The sequence below is a fragment of the Leguminivora glycinivorella genome, chromosome 11 (genome assembly GCF_023078275.1).
Source record: "Leguminivora glycinivorella isolate SPB_JAAS2020 chromosome 11, LegGlyc_1.1, whole genome shotgun sequence".
In the NCBI taxonomy this organism is placed as follows: domain Eukaryota; kingdom Metazoa; phylum Arthropoda; class Insecta; order Lepidoptera; family Tortricidae; genus Leguminivora; species Leguminivora glycinivorella.
In genome coordinates, this window is record NC_062981.1 from 14,966,080 (window position 1) to 14,978,177 (window position 12,098).

Genomic DNA, 12,098 nt, shown 5'->3' on the forward strand with positions numbered 1-12,098 from the left:
CCAATTTGGATATAAAATAGGCTGATACGCATTAGGGATATTAGCCGATTGACTACACGTGCGTTTGACACACACGCGTAATTTTTAGCGTAACATCCCCTTAAGAATAAAACGTGTAAGAATCACTCGGCTTTTTATGGCCATGCAACTATTGCCAGAAAAAAATATAGATAAATGTAGATTTAAACCTATTAGATTGTACAAAAATAGGACTAACATTTTCCTGTATTAGAAAACAGGTTACTTAAGAAGGTATTTGTTGACCAAGATGTATGATTGTGATGGTGGTTTTTATTAAGATTATTAAGAATTGTGATTTTTAATTCAAGTGAACTGTGACTAAGAATGTAAGTACAGTCAACCAATTGGAACCCTAGGCCACTGCAGAACTATGTCACAGTGACGTTATAAATCAGATTGTAAGAAATCTCTTACTGCTTGTCATTTTGACATGGTTGCAGAGTGGCCTAGGGTTCCAATTGGTTGACTGTACATATAGGTTAAGTTAATTTTCTCAAACATGGTATGAAATATTGATGTTATGTGCCTTATAATTGGCAGCGAAGTATGACGTTGCAGGTGCGGCTAGGACGATTGATAGATAATGGAATTTCATACAAACCTTGCAGGCCAAGGCCGGCAAAGTCCTCTTTTTTAATTTCCAAACACAGATAATTGTGACATAACATCCAGGTATTTAGCCAATTAAAAAAAAAAACTATAAGGGGCTTTATAAACGTGCCGACTGCAACTGGTACGGGCCCTAGACAATATTTGATTTTGGGTGCGTTTTCATACAAAACAAATTTTTTTCGTTTTTTTTTTGAATTTTTTTTTTACTTTTTGTTTTTTTATAAGCGTATACGGGGTATCAAAGGGGAACGAAAATTCGATTATTTTTGCGCTACGACGCACCGTTTAGGAGATACAGCCATCCAAAGTTACTATTTTCAGTAGACTTTATTTATTTCATACCATGTCTGAGAAAAGCACTATACATACCTCGGCGGGAAATGGGGTTGCCCGCCTCAGACCTATCCGGCCTCGCTTCACTCGGCCGTCTATATGTCTTCGGCCGGCAACCCCGTTAGTTCCTGATGTATGCAGATTAGAAGTTTACCTTCATTTTATAAATTCTATGTTTTAATTTGCGAAAATATTTTGACTTCTCAACTGAACGCTGTGACGTTCCTTTATTATAAGAATCATTGTGAATTTAAGTAGGTTGAGGTAGTGTACCGTAATTTAAAAAAATCTTTGTAGTTGAATCAATAATATAAGCAAGAACGATTTTTGTAGTCGTCCTTGATATAAGTTGATATAAGTATTACCTATTTACCTACTTGAACCAAAGAATTAAGTAAATATACCCGTATATAAAATACGGAGACAAAACAGGAAGAGCCGATGACTCCGCCGACGAGACTGCCTCCCCGCAACTCGCGAAATTGCTTATTTTCGCGAAAATTGCAGCCGAAAAACAATTTCTTGGTCTCTCTTAAGTTCGCGTTCACTTTATGTGGGTTTTATGAAAATAAGTGGGAGGCCGCTCATTTCGGGTCGAAGGGGGGGTTGGGTGCGGGAAGAGGGGGGTGTTTATGTCGTTTTCATGGCCCGAAGGACCACGGCTGCTGGCGAACAGCCAGACGCTGGGAATGTAACACCCTCCTTTGTTTTGAGCTTTGCGGAATTTTTAGATTCTTTTAGACGTAATTAGGATTCGAATTATTTCGAATGTGTACAATGGTCAGCTGATTCTGTATTAAATTCAATAGTTATTTGAGTGGCAACATTAGTATCTAAATATTATTCCTACTTTGCTTCAATATAAGTATTATTCGTTTTTGTAGACAGTAAAATAAACGGTAGGATGGCGTTTATTTTGTAAAATTTAACAGGTTACAACTATTGTTTTTTACCGGTTTTTCTTGCATTTTCTTAGAATTATGTTTTTAAGAAAGATAATACTCCTAAATGTACGATTGTGGCCAAAGGCAGCCAAGGAAAATATGATCGCATGGGACGTTAGGGGCAAACCGCGCGACCCGCACATGCGGCATCTTGTGCCCGCACGAAAATTATACTCGCATTTGATATAATCACAGAGTTTTGCCTATTATTTATTACTTTATAAAATGTGCTATTACCACAGAAAACTCTTGCATTTCAAGCAAGTTTTCATGCATCCGAAAATATACTAGATTGTATTTTTTACTGAAATCACTAGGTAGTAGAGGTACAATTAAGAAAAAGTAAATAAATAAAATGGCTTCATGAAAATCAGTATTATTTAGAAGTTAATGAACATTAGGTATTAATGCAATTTTTGGGGAAAATATCTGAATTTGAAATACTTAAGTGGCTTTTTTCCTCTCTTTATGAACTAGTAGCTTTTGCCCGTGGCTAAATTGGCATTTTAGGGAAGTGGTGGGTTAAAAAGAGACAAAAGTAGCCTATGTCACTCTCCATCCCTTCAACTATCTCCACTTAAAAAATCACGTCAATTCGTCGCTTCGTTTTGCCGTGAAAGACGGACAAACAAACAGACACACACACTTTCCCATTTATAATATTAGTATGGATTAGTATGGATTTTACAGAAAAATTACACATAGGTATCGGGCATCGCTTCATCATTATCACGGAAATTTTACAAAGCGCAATGGATGAGAATGTCGCATAGACCCGATTGTGGCCAAACTCAGCAAACCGAGCGCTGGGGTCAGGGTAGACCACGCTACCCGCGCTCGCGGCGTGTCTTGTGCCCGCAAATAATGTTATTATTTCATACAATTGCTTATCCGTGTTATTATGCCGTATAACTACAATTTAAAAAGGCGTTTCAACAGTGTTAAATTAAGAAGATTGATTCACGGTTATTTTCATTTTATTGACCGGGATAAAGACCGTGATTACCTTTTTGATTTTTGTCGAGCTCCCGATATTTCGATGCATCATGATCACGGAAAACTGTAACTGCGTGATTACTTGCGTGAGACTAGTGTAAAATTTTTAAGAATTATCTTTTAAAAAATTATATGGTACTAAATGTATGGAGAATTGACTGTGCCAACGGGTGCTACGAGCTATGTATGGCACTCGTAGCTACGTATTATGTATGGGAAATCTTTATATTCTACTTAACCCTTTCTACAATGGCTGTAGTGTAGCGTAGTGTATCCACGTCGCGAGATTTATTTATTTATTATTTATATATTTAATCAAAAAGTAACACAGCATTACAGTTTACACCAAGGCACTATGAAACTACAAAACAAGACATACAAAAAAAAAACAAAAGACATACAAAAAATAAACAAATTAAACATTAGATTTGGGCGACGACGTAACAGCGTGGCTCCGTTGTGTCGTCTGACCGGCGTAGGATTCGGCAGGTTGCCCCGGAACCGCCGAAATACCACACCCTTCGGCCAGAACTCGGATCTCTCACTGAGCTGCCGGGTGATTTGTGGTGTTCCGCGTGCCGACACAACCCAGTGGATTGACACAAAACGTTTGTACTTTCAGTTTTAAATCTGTAGTATATAAATAGCCAGATGATTATTCGTATTTTGCTTTAAAAAAGGGACAATTCTTCCTACAAAGGTTAAGTAGCGTAACAACGTCGGGAGATCATCTCTCACCAGCTGTCGTTTGATTTTGGTACCCCCGCGTACCGACACCACCCAGTCGATAGACACAAAACGCTTACTTTCAGACAGACACACACACACACACAGACAGACAGACAGACACGTCAAACTTATATCACCCCGTCGTTTTTGCGCCGGGGGTTAAAAAGGGACAAGCTTCCCCATTAAAGTCTCGTAGCGTAACCACGTCGCGAGATCATCTCTCAACGGACCCCGATAGCCCGCGTGCCGACACGACCCAGCCGTTTTAAATCTTAGTATTTTCTTAACCTTTATGGTGGTAGCCTAGTGGTAAGAGCGTGCGACTTTCGATCCGGAGGTCGCGGGTTCGAACCCCGGCTCGTACCAATTAGTTTTTCAGAACATATGTGTCATTTGATATTTGCTAGTCGCTTTTCGGTGAAGGAAAATATCGTGATTCGTGAGGAAACCGGACTAATTCCAATAAGGCCTAGTTACCCGGGTTGGAAGGTTAGATGGCAGTCACTTTCGTAAAACTACGCCTACGCCAAATCTTGGGATTAGTTGTCAAAGCGGGCCCCAGGCAAAGAGCCGTGGCAAATGCCGGGATAACGCAAGGAGGATGATGGTGGTAGCATACGACACAGCACCACAGCACATGAACTGGAAGCGGAAAAATTGTGTTTACTTGCGCTAGTCAGCGATAGTGCTGCAAGCTGCAACGGCATTTAGGTACTCGTATTGATACTGTATCGTGGCTACTAAATAGCCTTGCTACTAAATACTACTAAATACAATCAGCTCTCTTCTCACTCACTGAATAAAGAACACATGCTTGCAGGTCCGGAACTAGTTGAGATATGATTTTGCTATAGAAATGAGAAATAACAAATACATGATGTTTACCTTCAGATGCTACACAAACTGGTCAATAACCGATATACATAGATTTAATAAGTTAAAACTATTATGTAATACTTCACCTTGGCTACGAGACAATACTATTTGGTCTATTTGCCATCTTCTACAGTCGACTACAAAGATATGTATCCACTTTTTCACCTTATTGCATTGTAATAAGGTGAAAAAGTGGATACATCTCTTTGTAGTCGACTGTACCTAACAGCTCTCGAGAATTTGCCCGGGGCGTTATGTAAAACACTTGCGTCAAACACAATAACTCAGGTATCTGCATAATAATGTGCAGCGTAGTTATGACGTTGATAGCAACTGTTTACCTATTTAAATTTTCATACTTACTTCTGTACATGACATGACAGCTAAGGCATATTCTGAATGCCACGATGTATGAGTACAGGATGGAAAAATAAGTCATGCCCTCGAGGGAAACTACCATAAATCCTTAAGCTGGCTCATTTTACTTAAAGAAGATATTCTTTTTTTTTAGAACATAGGCCTTCTTGAAATTACCGTGTGGCTTAGTCTGTTTGTGTAAGAATCCATACTTCCATACTAATATTATAAATGGGAAAGTGTGTGTGTCTGTTTGTTTGGCCGTCTTTCACGGCAAAACGGAGCGACGAATTGTCGTGATTTTTTAAGTGGAGATAGTTGAAGAGACGGAGAGCGATATAGGCTACTTTTTGTCTCTTTTGCCAGCGAAGCCGCGGGCAAAAGCTAAAACCCTAATATTTCTAATATCTTTGCAGGTAAATCCTTCACGCTGACAATAATGCTGGCCACGTCACCGCCGCAAGTAGTAACGTATCAAAAGGCCATCAAGGTGACAGTGGACGGGCCTCGTGAGCCGCGCTCCAAGACACGTCATCATGGGTTCCATCCGTTCCACTTCGGACCACGGTTTGCGCCGGACCCTCTGATGGGATCACTGCCGTTCAAACTATCAGGTAAGATTAAAATTGATAATGATTATCTTAGTTATCCCAACTGCACATCAATATCGCCAAACATATTTAAAAATATTTTAAGCGGGTTACTCACGTGTTAAATGTTTCGATCCATTTTCGAGGATCTTTCTCAAGAGTAGCGACCGAGCGAGCGAGCGTGAGTATGCGTCGCGCTCTCGGTATGTAAAGGCGGGGTCGCTACTCTTGAGAAAGATCCTCGAAAATGGATCGAAACATTTAACACGTGAGTAACCCGCTTAAAATATGTTTGAGTCTCACGGAAGTTTTATAGTTAAAATCCCCAAACATATCAAAACGGAACACATATTTATCTCTATGCTGGCTATAATGGTGGTGTTATGGACACTTTGATCCAGCTTCTTGGTTTATATTCTTCCATTTTTTCTCTGACGAAGAAAGTCATCATTTGATTATCTAAGCATGAGCAAAGTGCTTAGTTAACCAACGTTCAAAGAGAATAACTAACATAAAAAGAGTGCTCATAACAGCCACGATCTTACGCAGCTAAGCCGTACCGTATCGGTAAAGTCCAACACACTTTACGTACTAGCTCTTATAACATCCCAGGAAGGTTTCATTTTATATATGAGACACATATATGGCTATAGAGGAATAGGTGTGCAGGGTACCTAGCCAACGTGACAGTTGCTTACGCTTCGTAGCTAGCTTTCCCTATCGCTTTTCTGTAGTGGCGTGACACAACCAGACGTTTCGATGGCCACGTTGCGTCAGGAACTGTCAGTTCGGCTATGTCGCAAAGGATAGGTGTGCAGTATGGCAGCTGTTAGAGTCTTCGTGTAACGATATCTGGCGCGAAGTTAGTCACGGAGACGACTCCCTGCTGCGTCCCTTTGGAAATTATAAAGTGAAAAGCGACTAGCGGGTTTTAAAAAATATAGTTGATAAGTTGTTATTAAACGTTGAAGAGTTAGTTATTGTAGGACTGATTATAGAAGTCAAAAGGCAATACTAATTAAAATAAACAGATGTCTAGAGAACCAGCAAAACAGCATGTAGCAACCATTTTCGGCTCGTATTTTAACCATGAAAGAGATTATAAAAGCCTTGAGTTAGAGCCTGGGTAGATAATGATACTAAATCAGGTCAATGGCGGAATCCGTTTGGTATGTATAGTTTTACTAGACTAACCTGTCGGAGAAGACACTGCTTAATTGACTTTATGACACCAAACAAAAAGTCGAATAAGTATAAAGAAAGAAAGAAAGAAAGAAAGGTGTTTGTTGAAAACATTAAACGTTGGGGATATTAAACCAGGTCCCCAAAGACTGGCTTACTCTGAAGAAACGGACCTCCCTAAGTATAAAGAAGTCAAAAATGTCTTGTATAGATGTACGTATGAGAGTAATATTACATTCGCATACAATAAACCAGTCTTAGCTCGCAGCCCGGGTTTGATTCACGATTCCTAAACTACGTAGCTGGCGCAGCCGGTAGGATGAACTAATATGTACTGTCAGCTGCAAAAGTGCATGGTGAATTTATCAATGAATTCATTCATATTTTCTCCATGCACTTTATTTACCTTAACAGATTTTATACCGATCAACCTAAAATGCTAAAATAGGGACACGATGTTGTAAGGAGGTTGGCCTTCTTAAATATTTTATTACATTATGCCGCTAACGCCTATATCTTAGGCCTACAAACGTAAGGTCGAGGCGGGTCGACGTTTCTATCCGCCAGATATTAAATTGTCACCGTGGACCTTTGTCAGTCGGCCGCGTCCGACGCCTCAAAAGGGATTTAATTTGCTCCAAAAGTTTTGCGAAACAATTAATTATCAATTTGGAACCCTTCTTTTGACACCAGACTGCCTCATTATTTTACCTTTGTGAAGTTTTGTTATAACTGTTCTTGTAAATAGATTGGGTCAACGCTTTTCTGTGGCCGAATATTTTACCTAAGACTACTACATTTAACCTAGTTATGAACGCAGTTTCAGTCTAGCTTTGCCTGCGCGGGTAGGTACGCTCGTTTCGGCATTACGCGTGCTATATTTAGGGTAAACTCGCCTTATTCGGTGACACGCCTAATTCGGTGAAACAACCAAAAATCGTCTTTCGGAATAGTGCTTCAAAGCTTGTATCACCGAATTAGGCGAGTTTACCCTATTTCTTCTCTTCTTTCGTCCTTTAAAAACTATCTTGTATAGGCTTTGACATCGCTATACCGGGTGTGTTCTGTAACCTAAGCTAAACTTTAACTGGAGGCTGTAAGTACCTATTCCTCAAACTTAAGTTACCGATATCCAAGTTAAAATGGTTTAACATTAACTATTTTCGTTAACAATATGAAGAGCGTGCAGGATCGGTTACAAAGGGTAGGAGAAGATACAGAAAGGTCGGTTATAAAGCTGCATTTTTTGGGATCATAGGAGAGAACGACATAGTGAGAAATTCAATCGCTTTCTCTGTTGATTTTTAATAATAATAATTCTTCTGTAGTAGCAAGAGGATAAAAAAACATAAACTAATTTATAGAGATTTGTCTACAGGTCTACATGTAGGTTTAGATATAGTTGCTAGCCGGAAATTCGTGGCAAATTAATCGGCGTAATAAGTGGCGACGGAGTAGGGCGTCGCTAGGCACCGGTTTTTCACTTGCGAGCGTATTCTCGTATTACTACCTACACTTAGGTAGCATATGGTGTTAGGTGACAATAAGTTCACATCATTGGTATCGGAAATTTTTAACTGTGAAACATTTTATATGCATATGTACCTTATGTACGAGTGAGCGAAATAGTATTTTATACAATCGTGATATAATACAAAGCTTTTCAGTCGAGTACCATGTTTAGGCCACGAAACTTGCTGAGTGGCCTAATAGTACGGTACGAGAGTGAAAAGCTTAATTATATCACTATTGTATACAATACTTTTTCTATGAGTCATCATCTTCATCATCAATGGACGAAAAATATCATCATTCAAGTTAAAATTAATGTTAATAGCGTCGTTCACCGTTGTATCAACATCGAATTACCTGGCAACCAATTGTTTGTAATAACCGTCTCTGATTGGTCGATAACGCGATAGATAAAAAAAAAGTATTTCAGATGCAGAAAAATTTGCCAGGTATCGCAAATTAGTAAAGAACTTGTATGAAGTTCTATTTTTGAAATTATTACAGTTAACTAAAAGTGAAGTGTAATGAAATATTATAGTTGACTAAGTGTCAAAGACTATCTAACACTGAAAATGGAGGCCTAATTGACAGATTAAAGTCGACGAGTAGAAAAAAGAAGACTAGAGGAATTTCAGGAGTCCGAAACATTATATTATTCTTACCGTACTATTAACGCTGATGTTAATCACCAGTCACCACAAAATAGATAACGATACATTCACCTGTCTATAAGCATCAGTCTTAAGCGATACCTACACAAACTATAGTATGTGCCTTTGTATTGCGCAGAGGCGAGAAAACCTCGTTAAGGCGAGTATCAAAGAAAACCAACCTAAGTAATAATACTTACATTATTTCCAGTATCTATGTATATTACACGAAACATTCACCTGTCCATAAGCATCAGTCTTAAGCGGCACCCACATAAACCATAGTCAAACTACGTGCCTTTGCATTGCGCATGCAGAGGCGAGAAAACCTTGTTAAGGCGAATATCAAGGGCCCTGTCTTAATTATACATACGGTCTCCCACTATCTTTACAAAAGCCAAGTACCCAAAACACATCTATTATTTTGGTTATACGTTTAACCAATACTTGTCCATAAATATCAGTCTTAAGCGGTACCCACACAAACCATAGTCAAACTACGTGCCTTTGTATTGCGCAGAGGCGAGCAAACTCCGTTAGTGCGTTTTCACACTATCCGATCCGATATCGGATGTCGGACCGATATCCCATACATTACAGGCGCCATCTTGGATTTTTTTTTAGTTCTCCCGACTTCCGATATCGGATCGGATAATGTGAAAACGGACTTAAGGCGAGTATCAAAAAAACCCTATCCTAAATTTTATAATCATATTGTAAATTAGCCTAGCCTAAGAGTTAAAATAAATCAATAATTAAACTAATAATACTTATATTCTTCCCAGTATCTGTATAGAAACATCGTGTATACGAAACATTCACCAATCCATAAGCATCGGTCTTAAGCGGCACCCATACAAACCATAGTCAAACTACGTGCCTTTGTATTGCGCAGAGGCGAGCAAACCTCGTTAAGGCGGGTGTCAAAGGGCCCTAACCTAATTACACACCTCGCGCTCCTGCGCCCAAGATCCTGCCGGAATTAATGCATGCTAATATACTTTAGCTTTTAAGCTGGACGTATATTGAGTTTGGAATAAGTTTTGTTTCGAAGGGTTTCGGCGATAATTCTGTTTGGAAGTTGGAAAGAAGTGAATGAGTTTTACGAGATAGCCCAACATGTTTGGCTTGAAGTTTGTTTTACGAAGCTTTGAAATAAGTTAATGTGTATGATTATATAGCATTATTTCAGTGATGTATTTATGCTGCGAGGGACTATACCTACCTATATTATGTAATAGAGTAAAATATGTAGTAGGTAAAACTTCTTTACATTTGTATAAATATTAGGTTTAGCACAAAATTACATAATATATAGCTGATAATATTTGTGAGTGTGTTTAGTAAAACGTCCCACTTTGTCAGTTACCATTAAGGCGAGATTTCCATGTATATTTATATGAATAAACTGACAAAGCTATAGCAATCGACAAAGTGGGAGTTATCCCGTGCACACTCACATTTATGAGTTCAAGAAAATTTAACATAGTTTCAAAAATAAATACCTAACCGATGAGTCCTAGAAAAATAACTGACTCATTCATTTTCATTTCAACACACTCGTAGGTACGATTAGCACGAGTACAATTAATTTACCTAATGGGATAAAGTGCAATTAAATAAATACTAACCTATCCATAGTTTATTATTCTCATTGACCTATTTTCTAGCCTATTTTAATCAGGTCACATCAAAATCAACCCCCCATAGCTTACATTCCATAACACACGTATATCTGTACACATCTCCCATCAACTACCAACAAACAAGCTACAAGTGCTCCCTCCGAGTCTTCTTTCAACGCTCTCATTCGCTTTGTTCCTCAGAAACAATTTAGCCCACTTCAATATGTAAATTCCCAAGCACCGTCTCTGCCCTCTTAACTGTAGTAACCCCGTAATTATAAACAGGTCGTATGTCCTGTGCCATCGCTTCTACAGTTTTTACCAAATCTTAAACCTTATTGCTTAGATTTACAGTCCATCTATAGTCTCCTTGACAGTACGGTTAAGCCGCTCACTTGTGCCGTTTCAGCGCGGGGCGGTAGTCAAGCACCAATAACCTCGTGAAATCATGATAAATTATCCACATTCGCGTGGCTTCAACATGGGAAGGTGTGGATGAGGCTTTATAACTGCTTTGCTAATTGACGAACACTTCATTGAAATGGTTAAAGAAAATTTTAGGTGTTCAAATTGTTTCGCCCACCCCGAGCCGGAAGCAGAATTTAGTCACATTTTTCTGTTGTCGCATACTTAACTAAAGAAACAGAGAAGATAATAGTCCTAGAGGGTAAAGAATCGACAAATATAATGTTTATAGAAATGGGAAAGACATTGAATACCACTCTTATAAAAAGTAAGTAACGTAATAAACGTGATTTGAATCGTATGTAGTTAGTAAAAACTGCTTACTACCCAGTCTTCCCGAACTTACTACCTAATAAACATAATATATCGATTTAATTTATGAATAGAGTTTGTATGTAAGCATTGTTAAATTGACCTTCATGAAGTTGACATAATCAAGGCCAAGACCCTGGACTATTAATCAAGCCTCAAGAAGAGAAAGCCTAAACAACTTTAAATAATAAACCCAGCTGAGTAACATCACCTGTCACCTCAAAATTGCCTTAATTACCAATTTATACCCGAATTAATGCACGCCACTCAGTACGCCGCGGTGCGTTTCTTCCAACGGCCGTATGAGCACCACTTTAAGTCGCGACTCGCATTATTAATGAGGGAGCCTTAGAGAAAATTAAATATAGCATTAGGCCCGGAAGCCCGGATCGTGGGGGAAGAAAGGTTGTGGGGGGAGAGGGGGTTAACCCTTTCGCCGCCCGCTCGCGACAATGCGGGTGCATAATTACGCATTTGTAAATTTTAAATGTCCTCATACAGCCTTTTGTACGGCGTGATTCGCTTTTACTGAGCACTGGGATAAATTCGAGATGATGACGCGGGCCCCATTAACTGGTAATGCGAGTAATTTTCGTGTCTATAGGCATGTGTATGTGTGTAAGGTGTGCAGTACTTAATCCATTAATCCTTTGAATCGTACATAAGTCGTTGATTTAAATTTTGTTTCAGTTTTAATTTATTATTATTAAATATATCATAATACGGATTCAACTAAATAAATAATTATGCTTAGATAGATGGTACAGGTTCATCGATATCCGGCCGTATTTGTACTCTTCTTAAAGATCAATGCGATATATTAATATAAGCCAGAGATCGGACGGATTTGCGACATTCTTAGTGTCTTACGTCATTTTAATGACTTTTGGTATG

The 12,098-nt window shown here is 38.8% G+C and overlaps 1 protein-coding gene across 1 annotated transcript in view; it reads left to right on the forward strand.

Moving 5' to 3' along the window:
- LOC125230986 (runt-related transcription factor 1-like) overlaps positions 1-12,098 on the forward strand; it is a 68,252-nt gene that overhangs the window by 41,895 nt on the left and 14,259 nt on the right. The window contains exon 4 of the mRNA XM_048136308.1: positions 5,285-5,482. Coding sequence (XP_047992265.1) covers positions 5,285-5,482 — 198 coding nt within the window. The remainder of the gene's footprint in view (positions 1-5,284; positions 5,483-12,098) is intronic.